The sequence below is a fragment of the Pygocentrus nattereri genome, chromosome 26, assembly GCF_015220715.1.
Source record: "Pygocentrus nattereri isolate fPygNat1 chromosome 26, fPygNat1.pri, whole genome shotgun sequence".
Taxonomy (NCBI): Eukaryota; Metazoa; Chordata; class Actinopteri; order Characiformes; family Serrasalmidae; genus Pygocentrus; species Pygocentrus nattereri.
Window position 1 is genome coordinate 12,451,425 of NC_051236.1, and position 14,775 is coordinate 12,466,199.

Genomic DNA, 14,775 nt, shown 5'->3' on the forward strand with positions numbered 1-14,775 from the left:
AAACGTAGCATGTCCAATCAACCTGACTGCGTGTCTTTGGACTGTGGGAGGAAACCCACGCAGACATGGGGCAAACATGCAAACTCCACACAGAAATGACCCGGCCTTTCTTGCTACCCACTGCGCCACCATGCCACCCTATCTGAAACAAACAACTGTTGGAATGTAAGTAAATGTTTACAGTAACTGAACCACTTATGTTCAGTTCCTAGTCAGACACTGCTCGATTTCATCTACTGTTAGAACAAAGCTGTATTACAATATAGTTTTTGTTTCTTATGTCACCTCAGGGATCATATGTTTTCATATTCTAGCAGCATACACAGAAAACTAACATAGAATACACATAGATGAGGCAAAAAATAATAACAGCACGAAATACTATATTCTACAATACTATACCATGTACATATAATTTCCCTTTGAAGATTAATAAAGGGTTATCTTACAAATAACCGCTTACTGGGCCCAGCAGTATCTAGAGAATTTAACTTCACACAAATAATCACTCAATAAAATAAAATCGCACTACCTGTTAATGACATAATACAGGTTTGATTTCAACAACGAACCTTTCCGTCGCGAGGTGGGATTAGCGTGTGTGTAAGGTTTAGCTATGGAAGCGTTTAAATACTGCTAATATTAAAAACACACAAAACGGGACGTTTGTTTATGAAAATTTAATAATAAAAAAGAATAAACCAGGATAAATTAGGACTTTGTACAAACTCGGGTTGTGAAAGGAAGAAAAAAGAAACAGACTTTTAACGTACCGCTCTTCCGGCGTCGGTTACCAAAGGGGCGGGACTTGAATCCAACGTTTAACGTTAGCTCGCTGGCTAACATTTGTAGCTGGTGCGCTGTTTATGGTGGATAATTCTCAACCGTTTCAAGAAAGCCACATATTTTATACGGGTGAGTGGCCGCATTGATGGACTTTTTTCTACGACGCTGGTTGGCGATATAGGCAGCGGACTGCACTGCTCCGCCTAGCCGGTTAGCGGTCTCGCTGATGCAGTCTGGAGTTGGTGTGTAGGTAACGTTGCAGCTCAGCGCTCTTTTGTTTGAGCCGCGATAGTAACAAATGTGAGGATTGGCTGACTGGTATGATTGCTTACCGGAAGATTAGCTGTTTTGCTAACCACGCTTAACAATGGATAAAATAAGAAGTTACAAAACGTTAAAAATCAGTTTGGTAGTCTTAGTTTGACAGTAATGTTGCTTATGTTTTGGCTTGTAGCTAGCTACTTATGTACGCTTGACTGGCTGCACAGGAACCTACCTTAGCATTCTTAGCTATTTTTAGTTCTAAGATTCGTTTGTGTTCAGCCGGTTAAGATAGATAGGTTAATGTGACAGTGGCAAACGACGGCTAGAGAGATTACATTGTGATGAACAGCGATAACTAGTTCTAAAGAACAGAGAACCGGTTTGTATGTTAAGCCAGAGTGCTAGCTAGCGATAACAGTACCGTAAACCAGCCGGCTGTGGCACTCGTATCTACACGGCTGGAATCAATGAAGTTTTTAGTTTTGATTGCTGTTTGATGGTAAAATGTAGGTGTGTGGCGATGTGGCAAAATATTTGCTACGATAGTTGAGGACGCTTTTTTCACAACACTTGATGTCACGATATTTATTTTTTTCCTGACATCTGACATGTTGGCTTAGAACAGACAAATGACTATAAAAATCTATGAGTTCAGTTACTTGTATTGCGCATTTTATACACTGTGGAGCACTAAAACTATTAAACAGGACCAATTATGCTTTTTTTTAAATCAGACATGCTATTGGAAAGTGGTTACTGAACATATCTGCGATATGCTCCGAAAAGCATTTTGTGACGCATTGTGTTGTAATTTATCACGATAACAATATACACATTTTATTGGTCAACTCTAGTAAGATGTACATCAGCTGTTAATGTTAATCTACATTAACAATGTAAATGAATAGGTGTTGGGGAAAGTTTAAGTATCTTTGCCTGTAAGGGATTTTTTTTATGTGGGATTTTTCAGGTAATCACTTTTCTTATGGGCTCCAAGAGACGACGCACCACCTCTCCCTCCAGTAGTGTGAGTGGAGACTTTGATGATTCCACTACATCCACTCCGGCCAGTGGCTGGAAAAGGAGAAGGAGGACTTCTAATGTCACTGCCGTAGATCAAGTGAGTTTGCCCCGCTTGTTCGCCTGGTTGTTCAATATAAATAAGGACTGGTTTGTTTGAACCATATTCACTATTTACTGATATTGTGACTGCAGTAAATATTTTGTTTTCCTTTAGATTGCCATTTGCCATGAGCTGTACAACTCTGTCAGGGACTATAAAGATGAGCAGGGGAGGCAGATATGTGAGCTCTTCGTTCGTGCTCCAAAAAGGAGGTATGAGCCAGTTGTTTCTGTTATTCACTGCATTCCATTCAACAAAATGTTAACTAATGCCTCTTAATTCCCAGGCAAATAAAGTTACCAGTCTGATGACATTAACTGTTGAATTGTCCTCAACAAAGTCTTCCTTTAATGTCTGTATGTGCAATTTAGGAACCAGCCAGATTACTATGAGGTGGTGAGCCAGCCCATCGACATGTTGAAGATTCAGCAGAAGCTCAGGGCAGAAGAGTATCAGGATGCGGAACAGTTTTCTGCAGACTTCAAGCTGCTTATTAACAATGCCAAAGCTTACTATTCGGTAACAGTAACATTAAGCCATTTATGGATCATACACTGTTTTGTTGTCACATAGGGCATCTCAGCAGAGCTGGAGGTAGACCAGGACATACATTTCTACTAGAATTCCACTTTAACTCTATGGTAATTCGTACCATGGATCAGTTAGAATTGCGGATTTGTTTTTAATTCTGTTATTAATCAGTAAGTGTTCCTAGAATGTTGATACAGTTTTCAGTAGTATCTCACTGCTGTAGATAGATTGAAACAGTCTCCACATGAAATATAGTCACACTATAGTTTTTTTTTCCCCATCTCTCTTGTTCGTAGTAGCGATAAGGTAGTGATACGTTTTCAGCAAGACTGATTGTGTGTGTGTGTGTGTTCGTGTTCCTCCTAGGCTGACAGCCCAGAGTACAGGGCTGCCTGTAAGCTGTGGAATGTGTTTTTAGACACCAAGAAAAGTGTTCTGCGTGGAGGAGATGGAGAGGAGGCAGATGAAGAAGAGGAGGATGAGGGCGAAGACCATGACAATGCTGGAGTCTCCACAGAGGAAGAGGTAAAAAGTCCCTCTTATCTTGTTACTGGTGTGTGTAAAGCCTCTTTCACACTTAAAACCCCTGGCATTATGGATATGCTTTTTCCCTGGCTTTGCGTCATTCATGCATGCAGCCCAAACTGTATTTTTCCAGGATGCAAGCATTTGTACATGACAACTGTGGTCAACAGCAGATGAGGTTCTCAGTATGAATAGGCAATAGCTCCATCATTTCTGAATTTGATTAAAAATACAAAAGACTGTAAAAACACAAACATTCAGTTTTGCTAGCTATAATCCATGCATCTCTGTATTTGCTGATAAAATATCAGCTTCTGTTCTCACAGAACCCTCTCAGTAATTTCCCAAGTATTATATTTTGTCATTTGCAGGTAAAATGCCATGTTGACTATGCCAGGATTTGGACTTCGGCTTGTGTTCACACTTAACCTGTCTTTAATTATCGTTAGATTCCTGGGTAGAAGTGCATCTGTGGAAGGGGTTTATGAATTCTCTACAGTCTAAATGAGTAATACTGAAAGGTTTGGGTAAAATATCTATTTGGAATTTTTCTGATCAATATTTGAATATGATTTTAAATTGCTAACATTTTTTCGATAAATTGAGGTCCATGCCTGTTTTTTGTATTTAGGGGTTAAGACAATAAGTCCACTTTTATAAATAAATACATACATACATACATGCGTGCATAAATAAATAAACAAGCAAACAGATTAATTAGTTTGTATTAATTATGCTTCCATAAAGCAGTACCGTCTTTTGTCAGCAAGATTTGGCCATTATTACAGTATTTCCTTAATTTCTTGAATCTTTGAATTTCAGCCGTCACCCAACTATCTGAAAGGAGTTTTAGAACAACTCTTAGAGGCTCTTGTTTCTTACACTGACACATCAGGGAGGTTGGTCAGTGAGCTCTTCCAGAAGCTCCCATCTAAACTGGTAAGATACTTAGATTATGCAATTTTTGTTTTCTTTCACCAAAACATGTCAGTGTTTGGTGTCTTATTAAAAGTTCTCTGATATCTAAAAGATCTCTGCATATGCTTTCTGCCCCTGTGCAGCAATACCCAGACTACTATGCCGTAATTAAAGAACCAATAGATTTACGAACCATAGCTCAGAGGATACAGGTATGTATGTCTCTCTCTAAATTACCCCTGTTTCCCTTTTGAAATGAGCAGAAGTCTTATTATACTTATTATACATATACCCTTAATCTATTTGTTCAGAAGTAAAATGTTAATAGCATGTTACTGTGTTCTGTTATAGTTGGGGCACTACAAATCCGTTAATGCCATGTCCAAGGACATTGATCTTTTGACTAAAAATGCCAAAACCTACAATGAACCAGGATCACAGGTTTTTAAGGTAATTGCTGCTTTTATTTTAGCCTGTTACTCAAATTAGTCTTTATACTGTTTGATAGATACAATCTAGTTTTTCATATAATATAGTAGTTCTTACTTTTCTCTTTTACTGCTGAAAGGATGCAAACACAATCAAGAAGGTCTTCAGCCAGAGGAAGACTGAAATTGAACAGGCAGAACCTACAAAATCCAGCCTCCGTATCAGGTACTTCTACTGTCATTGTCTTTACTATGTTATTTCAGAGATGTTGTTTAGACATTGTTTCTGATCTTCTGCATGTGCTTTGGTAGGAACCGGAGGTCTGCTCAGGGTGACCGTCTGACTTCTGGTGCCACAGCTGTACAGACTGGCTCAGAGAGTGATGAAGACTCTCTTCTCTCGGGTACGTCACTCTCACTCTACTGCACAAGTATTAAAATTCAAGAATTCCAGTATACTGTTTAATTATTTCCACTATGCACTCATTATAACTAAAAGTAATAATATTAAGTAAAGTATGTGCAAAATGTTTTGGGACATAATAAAATGTGCTGTTTTATCCGTTTTTTTTTTTTTTTTGTCTTAATGATGCACTGAATCTTTGTTATGAGGTTTTTAAATACCCATTCTGTAATCTTATTTCATATGAAAGAAGTATTTAAATCAAAGCTTTTAAAGATTATAATAGCCTTATTTTTCTGCTTTTTGCACCAGGTTCTGTGAGGTACGATGCTGGAGATGAATCTGAAAGCAATCAGTCCAGGCTGGGTGCAGCTGATCCTGTCAACCAGTTGTACCAAGCAATCCGGGGAAGTCGTAATGCTCAGGGGCAACTCCTGGCTGAGCCTTTCCTCCAGCTGCCCTCACGCAGGGAGTACCCGGACTACTACCAGCAGATCAAAAACCCGATTTCTCTTCAGCAGATCAGGTACCACACCCCTGCATCACACTCAGACCCAGAGCTTAATCTTGTTCATCTGCACTTTTTTTATTCAGGATGTGCTTTATGTAACTCAACCTGTGTGACCTGCTTTTCATTTTTCAGGGATAAAATGCGGAATGGAGAGTATGAGGGAGTTGAGCAGCTGGAAGCAGATCTCTCAACGATGTGTGAGAATGCAAAACGCTACAATGTCCCCAATTCTGCCATATACAAGCGTGCCCAAAAATTACAGCAAATAATGCAGGTGAATTAACTTCTTTTAGTTTCAGCAACCTGAAGGTTTGCTTAAGTTTAGGACCTATTTGTCTATGCTGACTGTATTATTATTATTATTATTATTATTATTATTATTATTATTATTGGCTAAAGACTGTAACTTGTGAATGGAAATAGTTTGGATTAAATCCGTAATGTTTCTGAAATGAAATTTACTGAGTTCCTTAATGTGTTTTCAAGCTAAAAAGAAAAGAAGTCAAAGATGATAATGATGGAGACAGTTTGCTCTCTTCCATGACCCCTGATGCAGGAGCTACTAAGAAGAGAAGGTTTGTTTGTACATACATGCAGCAAATAATTATACCCACGGTAGTAACATTGATCCTATCTTTACTCTCTTATATTTTTTGGTAAAGTTATAAGAAAAACACCAAGAAGAACAGAATGAAAGCATTGTATGCAGCAGTGACAGAGGCGCGAGAGGCAGGCTCAGATCGGCGCCTCTGTGACCTCTTCATGGTCAAGCCCTCAAAGAAGGACTACCCTGACTACTACCAGGTCATCCTGGAGCCCATGGACCTGCGCACTGTTGAGAACAATATCCGCACAGAACGCTACAACCACGAGGAGGCTTTCATGAATGATATGAAGCTCATTTTCCGTAATGCTCGCCACTATAATGAGGAGGGCTCCCAGGTGCGTGCCCCATTAGGTGTTTTTAAAGGCAGCCTGTTTGTAGATAAGGTGGTGTATTATACTGTTAATGTTTTAGATTGATAAAAGTCCTATTTTTGGGGTTATATTACAAAAGTATATTTTTGCTTTGATATAGTGATTTTCAAATACTGTAATATTATTAATAAGGAAGAGTTCTTGTAGTTCTGGCAAGGAAAATACATGCAGATTGTACATTATGAAAGTAGCTTACCAAATGTGTTCCAATTATTATCTGCCTTAAGATTCATATCAAATGCTCAACATTTGACTCATAACTGTGATCTCTCTAAAATGACTGACTGGCATTGTCTTTCAGTATGAAGCCAAATATACTGTAATGTTTTTGTTTACAAAGTAAACAGAACTTTTAGATGTTTGTAGTTTTATGAAGCAGCAATACAAAGTACTCATTCTGATAAAATCTGAATTTGATAGGACAGCTTTTAGTTAGCTTGCCTCATCAAATTGGGACAATCTACAGAAGCTCTTGAATCATATTATTCATCAGTGATGCACTTCAATTAGTTGATTTAAATAAAGGTTAAGGAAAAAATAAATAAAAGTAACCACAAAATTAAACTAGTGTAACTGAGCTTGCTTTTTAACACTTACATGCAGGTGTACAATGATGCAGACATTCTGGAAAAGATTTTGATAGATAAGCAGAAGGAACTTGGACCGCCACCTGAAGATGATGATGTGGGCTCACCCAAGCTCAAATTACGTATGTAGCTTACTGAAGCAATAACAAACAAACTGAGAATAGCAAATTCTTTTGGTTCTGTGTATATATAACTTTTTATCATTCACCTCTACACACCCAGGGAGGAGTGGGGGTGCGGCTTCTCCTAAGAAATCTCGTCCACAGACCACCCCTTTGCAGCAGAAGCTAAGCGACCTCTACGAAGTGGTTCGCAATTTCACCGACAACCGCGGCCGCCGCCTCAGCGCTGTGTTCCTGCGTCTCCCCTCCCGTTCTGAGCTGCCGGACTACTATGCTGCCATCAAACGTCCCATTGACATGGAACGTGTGCGTAGCTACATGGTTCAAGGCCGCTACCAGGATGTGGAGTCAATGGCTGAAGACTTCATCCTCATGTTCAACAATGCCTGTACCTACAACGAGCCAGAGTCCCTTATCTACCGCGATGCCTTGCTTCTGCACAAAGCCTTTCTGGATGCCCGTCGGCGGCTGGAGGAGAAAGAAGAGGCAGAGGAGGGTGCATCAGTTGGAGTTTCTGTTGCTCCGCTTATCCGAGAGCTCATTCGGAGCCTTTTTGTGTCTGTGATGGGCCACCAGGATGACGAAGGTCGTTGCTATAGCGACTCGCTAGCGGAGGTGCCAGCCGTGGACCCAGCTAACCCAGAGGACCCGCCGCTGAATTTGGATGTGATCCGTAATAATGTGGAGCGCGGGCGATATCGGAGACTGGATGTGTTCCAGGAGCACTTCTTTGAGGTGCTGGAGAAAGCCAGACGCCTCAACAGGTCAGATGAGTTCTTTTCTATTAGAAAAGCAAGGGCTTGTTGTAAATGATGGTTCATGAAGCTCAGAAGAATGATCAGTAGCATAGGCTTACTATTTTAAGAAAGTGTCAAGCCAGAAAATGTGAGAATGATGCTTTCATTGATTCACACTAATATAAAATCATCTCTGAAAATCAAATTGAGTGACTAATAGCTGATTTGCCTGTTCAGAACTGACTCTGAGATCTTCGAGGACTCTGTGGAACTTCAGCAGTTCTTTGTAAAGATCCGAGATGAGCTGTGTAAGAATGGTGAGATCCTGCTGACCCCTGCACTGAGCTACACCTTCAAACACTTGCATGCAGACGTCGATCAGGAGAAGAGGGAGAAGCTGCCTCAAGAAATAGAAGAAGACAGACTCAAAGGAGAGGAGGAGAAAAAAGGCAAGTATATCTTTCCTTATTCCTCGTGTTTTTTTTGTTTTTTTTTTATCCCCAGTTTCCTTCTTAAAGCTACCTTATAGGGTCACTTGTCATCTTGATAGGTTGAAAGGACCTGTCTACAAGAAAACTCTGCTTTTATATTGATGAGTGCTTGTTCTTTTAGATGAGGAGAAGGAAGGTGGTCCTACAGGGGGACAGTGGTCAACAGATCCTCAGAGTGCCTACAGTCAAAACTGCAGCTTTGAAAACAGCACCTACAGTATTGGAGATTGTGTGTATGTGCAGCCAACTGAAGCCAATCTGCAGCCACACATTGTCTGCATCGAGAAATTGTGGAAGGATGAGGCTGGTGAGCAGAAATGTATAATTGCTATCATAATCATAAAGCTATATTTAAAAAGGTCATCATCTTGGTGAACGTGTAAGCAGAGATCTGACACCATAGACTGCATGATGCTATGACTGTGCATTTAAGAGTTGGTAAGTGAATTGGGGCAAAGATCACTAAATGTTCACTAGACTATACTGTGTACTAGTGCATATTAAAGGGCCCATAAAATGGGGCAAAATTAAATTTCCCTTGCTTTTGACTGCGTTTGATGTAGTAAGTAAACTTTAATGTTTCAAAAGGTACTGTTTACTCTTCCATATGGAAAATGGAAAATAAGCTGCAAAAGCAGCCCCTATTAAATTCTATTTTTTTTTAATGATGTGACAAAAAACAAAACATTTACATATATCCACCTATTTATCCAGCAGCTAAGCCCTATCCATTCAGGTCAACGTGATAAGGAGCTTTTCAGCCCAGGCTGTTTTTTGAATGAGGTGCAAAATAGGGCAGTTATAAAGGAAAAAAGCTGATTCACACACGTCAAATAAAACACAAGAAAAATATATGCCCCAAACATAAAGTGATGACAATTTGTAATATTATTTTAAGCTTTTACAAATACTTGTAATACTGTAACTTGTACTTGTAATACTTCTGCAGGTGAGCAGTGGATGTATGGCTGTTGGTTTTACCGTCCGGGTGAGACCTTCCATGTGGCTACACGCAAGTTCCTGGAGAAGGAAGTATTTAAGAGTGACTACTACAACAAAGTTCCACTCAGCAAAATACTGGGGAAATGCGTTGTCCTTTTTGTGAAGGTAAATGGAACTTAAACCTCCCCTGTACTTTTAAGCTTTGTGAAGGTCAGAGGGTGATCAAACCGGTTCTGTTATAGATTATACTGTTACAGGGCAAAGTCTTCCTGTAAATACATGAACATCATCTTTATGCTAAATTTCCATCCTTCCATCCTTCCATCCTTCCATCCATCCATCCATCCTAATTCCTCCGCCATATGGTTACTATCGTGTTTGAGAGTATTTACTTTGCTCTTTTTTTTTTAAGGACTATTTCAAACTTCAGCCTGAGGGCTTCAAACCTGAGGATGTCTTTGTCTGTGAGTCCCGTTACACCACACGGACAAAGGCTTTCAAGAAGATCAAAATGTGGACCATGCCGGCAAGTTCTGTAAAGTTGGTGTCTCGTGATGTGCCGCTACCAGTTGTCAGAGTTGCTTCCATGTTTGTGAGTACTTCAAAGCGAGACCAGGAGAAAACGGCCGACGTTACTGATGGTGAACAGAGTGGCTTCATAGAGAAAGTATGTATCTTTTAATGATCTGAGAACACAACTGCAGATTGGAAAATGGAACATGTATTTCTTTCTGTTTGTCATTTATTGTTCCACACTTCCTGCACACAGGAGAGAGAGGATGTTCCTGTAGAGGTAGCCAATGGTGAGCCTGGCTGTCAGTATTATGAACAGCTGTGCTACAATAACATGTGGCTGAAAGTGGGTGATTTTGTCTACATTCGATCACATGGGCCAGCACAACCAAAAATTGGCAGGTAAGTAAATCGTTTTATATTTTTTGTCTTCCACAAGTTCATCAGCTTTCATAGCTTCTCTTCTGTTTGCTTGTCATTGAATAGTTTTTTAGATTTTTTGTCCCATGATTTGTTGTGGCCAGGATTGAGAAGATGTGGGTGCGAGATGGAGCTGGTTTCTTTTTTGGGCCCATATTCATCCACCCCGAAGAGACAGAACATGAGCCCACCAAGATGTTCTACAAGCATGAAGTGTTCCTCAGCAGCTTGGAGGAAACCTGCACCATGACTTGCATCATAGGTACAGGCTTTCCCTGTTTTGGATATGCTATGAATTGGCATGAAATGGAAATATAATTTGTTCTTTTACAATCAGACAATTATATTCTAAATAAAAACATGAAGTTTAAATATAATACAACAGGTTATTAATATTCTTTCTCTCATGCTTTACCTTTTTATCTTTTTCTGCTCTTTCTACAGGAAAATGTGTAGTCTCTTACTTTAAGGACTTCATTTCCTGTAGGCCTACTGAGTTTGCAGAAGAGGATGTGTACCTCTTCGAGAGTCGGTACTTTGAGAGTGAGAAGCAGATGAAGAAATTCAAAGGCCTGAAACGATTTTCCCTCTCAGCTAAAGTGGTGGATGATGAGATCTACTATTTCAGGTGCATTAACATTTGTTACATTCTTTAGGTCAATGAATGAGTTTAATCTGATTTGATTGTATCTACTGAATACTATGTGGGGGGAAAAATGTAATACACTACTTTAAATGTCTTGACTTTAATTTTGTTAAACTGGATGCCATTACTGATTAATGTATCAAAGCTTCTCCCATTTACAGGAAACCTATTGTACCCCAGAAGGAGCCCTCTCCACTACTGGATAAGAAGATTGAAGAGCTAGAGGCTAAATTTGCAGACATGGAGGACCTGGATGAAGATCTAGATGAGCTGGAGGAAGATGATGAAGCACCAGAGACACCGTCTATGTCTCAGAGTCAGGCTTCGCTAACTAGTGACATGGACTTGCCTTACACACCACCGCAGGTCTCACACACTGCAAACTAGCCATTCACATAGACATGACTTAATGCCCAGTAATTAACCCTAATTGATTGTTGTTGTTGTTGTTTTTTTGTTTTTTTTGCTTCTGTACAGTCCACACCCAAGTCAATAAAAGGTCTGTCCAAGAAGGAGGGAGCCAAACGAAAGATTAACATGAGTGGCTATATCCTGTTTAGCAGCGAGATGCGGGCTGTAATCAAGGCTCGACACCCAGATTACTCCTTTGGAGAGCTGAGTCGTCTCGTAGGTACAGAGTGGAGGAACCTGGAGTCAACCAAGAAAGCAGAGTATGAGGGTAGGTTCAGCTTCTGGGGCCTACTTTAGAGTCACCAAAAAGACTGTAAAAGAAAATGCTAATTAATTAGCGTTTGCATTAACTACTGTTATATGCACATTCCCAAAGATAATACCACATGAGTCTCAAGCAGTTTTGACAGCCCTGTGTCATCTGTACAGAGCTGTAGCACTAAAAGTTTAGAAACATAGTGTAAGTAGTGGCTCATTTAATGAAGATAGAAGTTGCTGTCCCACTTCAATGTATCCAGATGTTGCATTGATGTTGTTTTTCAATTTGCATATTACTGTAATAAATGGTATGTTCAAAATTGTTATGTCACCATTGGAGGTGAACAATGAATCACTTATTTGAAAAATCTTTCCTTGTTTGTTATTAACCTTTTCCAAAAACGTTTCTGTGATATTTAGCATTTTTTATTTCTGGCTTTTCCATCCATATTTAAGTGCATTTTCAAGATTGTTATAAGAGATGGACAGAAAATCCTCAAAAGACAGCACAGTGACATAATTGTCCCTTTTAATATACTAAACTGAGTGATGCCTGAAGTAGTCATAATACTGTTTTGGAAGTTCTGATCAGGGCAGTAATTTAGGATATTAATACGTAGGTTGGTGTGCCTAACGCTGTTTGTGTGCATGTTCAGAGCGGGCAGCTAAACTCGTGGAACAGCAGGAGCGAGAAAGAGTTCTCCAACAACAACAGCAGCAGCAGCAGCAGCAACAGCAGCAGGCTTCCCCAAGAGCAGGTACCCCAGTCGGGTCTCTGATGGGGGTGGTGCCTCCCCCAAGCGCAATGGGAATGCTAAACCAAGCCATGCCACCTATGCCAGGTAACACCAAATCCCCTTTAAGCCCTTTTCACAAGACAATTGAGATGCAGCATCCGGGCACCCTCCAAAATACCCCATCACCTACTGACCTTATCCATACCCCAACTCATGTCCACAATTCATCAGTCACAGAACACCTGCCTCCATGCCAAGTGCAACCCGTATATTTATATTTGGTTCATAATGATGACTGAAGCTTAATGGTTTTGTGTTTGTTTGTACAGGATAATGCTTATTTAATTTTGCATGATTTCCATTTTTATTAACCTCAAATATGGAAGCACTATTTCTTTTCTATCATCTTTCATGCCTATGTTATGCTTTCTAACTCACTTGTCTAGAGTTTGTGATGCCTTTTATTTTGTAGTGCATGTCTCCACAGACACATTTGCATGTCATCAATGCATGGATTCTTCTGTGTTGTCTCTCCCTTCTCACCCAAGGCATGATGGGAAATTATGGCCCACCCTTCATGCCTATGCAGGGCCCACCTGAAGGCATGATGGGTATGGGTGGCACACCTCCTCACCCTATGGGGGTGCCCCCGCTGCCCCCTCAACACTACCTTCCACCAGGCATGGCTGGGTACCCTGGTATGCCCCCTCCTGGTAAGATGCAATACCACAATCAAGCAACCCCACCAACCAATCAAAGCTAAAGTAATTCCAAGAAAGTTACTCAAATCAATTTCAGTTGGAATTTTCTCTAATTTTAAGCTACGGTGGTGGTGGTGGTGGTGATATGTACGACATGGTCCTGTTTAAGTGCTTCTCAATTAGAAAACCTTAGTTCACTTTTGAATCCTTTGTAAATTAATTGATCGGGCAAATACAGCAGATCATCAACCCTATATGAGGTGCTCTCTTAAATGCTAGTATAAAGTAAATTGTACATAGACCCCACAATTTATTTAGTAATATACTAAATGTTTAACTGAAATTGCTTTTAGTACCTTACTTAAAAAGCGAAATCATAATTATTATCTCTGTAAGCACTGGTGGAAAATCTTATTTGTATTGGTTAGAGGCATTGAAATCGATGATCATAAGAATGTTATGTGCTCTTGCATGGGTGGCTGGTTTTTAGAATTTCAGCTGGTTTTTAGAATGGCAGTACACTAATAGATTTCACCTATGTATTGTGATTTCTGGTCATTTACTGTGGGTAAAAATATCCTAATCGTTTATCATTTGACTGATGATAATGGTTCTGATTTGATTCTAAAATTATTGGTCTGCTTATTACAGTTCAGTTAAGATTTAGGCGTGTGTGTGGGTACATAAACACCACTTTTCTTTTACATTCACACCTATCCACCTATTGGAATCATCACAATCAACTCACAAATCACACATTTATTCTGTATCTGTAAACACCTTCATTCTGCTAACAAATTCTATAATAACTAACACAACGAAGCTATTATCACATTTCTTGATTCAGCCCTTGATGGTTGTCCTTTAAACAAGCTACTCCATTAGTCAGCCAGATGTCTCCAATATTTCAGATTTTTTTTTTGTCATCGCACTGCAGGTGTAATGGGACCTGGTATGAATGGTATGGCAGGAAGTCCTGGTCAAGGGAACCATTATGGGCTTCAGGTTAACATCTTATTTACCATCTGGTTTTACTCCTTATACTTGCTAAATATTTGGTGAGCTGTAGCCCTAATGTGGTTTCCTCTTTAGATGGGTGCATACGGCCCAGGGCAGGTAGCTCCACCGCCATACCCAGGCCCAGGCCAGCTGGGTCAGCCTGCCCACCAGCAGCCAGCCACACCCATGTTTGTTGCTCCACCTCCCAAATCGCAGCGCCTCCTGCATTCAGAAGCCTATCTGAAATACATAGAAGGGCTTAGCGCAGATTCCCCCACCATCAGCAAATGGGACCAGAGCCTTAAAGGTAAGAGAAAAAAGAAAAAATATATTTTCACATTGAAACCAGTTAATTAATTTACAAACATATATATTTACGTTTTTGTCCATTCTTTTTAGCTCAAAGGACAGACTCTCGCCTCACCAGGGAGCAGGAGAGCCGTCTTCCCACTCACTGGCTGAAGAGCAAAGGTGCTCATACCACGATGGCCGACGCATTGTGGAGACTCAGAGATCTGATGATGAGAGACACTCTCAACATCCGACAGACCTACAACCTTTAACCCTTAATCTTTAATCCCTGACACTCAGGACCCTTATTTATGCAAAACTATACTTCAAACCAAATCTAATATCATATCTAAAGCAGCTGATTGTTCACTATGTTCCATAGCAATAACAACGTCAGCTTGCTTTGTGTAGAAGTGAAGGTTTTAGTTCTTTCCCGTGGGTACATGTTGATGC

General features: G+C 40.0%; 2 protein-coding genes across 3 annotated transcripts in view; one reads left to right on the plus strand and one right to left on the minus strand.

The window, feature by feature from the left end:
* The window catches only part of camk1a (calcium/calmodulin-dependent protein kinase Ia), a 38,266-nt gene extending 37,386 nt beyond the window's left edge, over nucleotides 1-880 (minus strand). The window contains exon 1 of the mRNA XM_017697800.2: nucleotides 774-880. The gene's annotated coding sequence lies outside the window, so the exon portion shown is untranslated. The remainder of the gene's footprint in view (nucleotides 1-773) is intronic.
* pbrm1l (polybromo 1, like) lies at nucleotides 787-14,594 on the plus strand. Of its 2 annotated transcripts, XM_017697791.2 has the most exons (30): nucleotides 787-915; nucleotides 2,021-2,170; nucleotides 2,288-2,385; nucleotides 2,545-2,692; nucleotides 3,071-3,229; nucleotides 4,052-4,168; nucleotides 4,291-4,359; nucleotides 4,499-4,597; nucleotides 4,716-4,801; nucleotides 4,888-4,979; nucleotides 5,291-5,504; nucleotides 5,622-5,763; nucleotides 5,976-6,064; nucleotides 6,152-6,431; nucleotides 7,071-7,176; nucleotides 7,277-7,940; nucleotides 8,151-8,362; nucleotides 8,526-8,711; nucleotides 9,354-9,511; nucleotides 9,759-10,013; nucleotides 10,116-10,261; nucleotides 10,384-10,541; nucleotides 10,724-10,907; nucleotides 11,087-11,291; nucleotides 11,403-11,604; nucleotides 12,251-12,436; nucleotides 12,880-13,044; nucleotides 13,970-14,037; nucleotides 14,125-14,338; nucleotides 14,431-14,594. In XM_017697791.2, exons 2-30 carry the CDS (start codon nucleotides 2,036-2,038, stop codon nucleotides 14,592-14,594), a joined length of 5,001 nt encoding a protein of 1,666 aa, XP_017553280.2. In that variant the 5' UTR covers nucleotides 787-915; nucleotides 2,021-2,035. The 2 variants fall into 2 exon arrangements, with proteins under 2 accessions (XP_017553280.2, XP_017553286.2); XM_017697797.2 differs by lacking the exon at nucleotides 12,880-13,044.
* The last annotated feature ends 181 nt before the right edge of the window (nucleotides 14,595-14,775 follow it).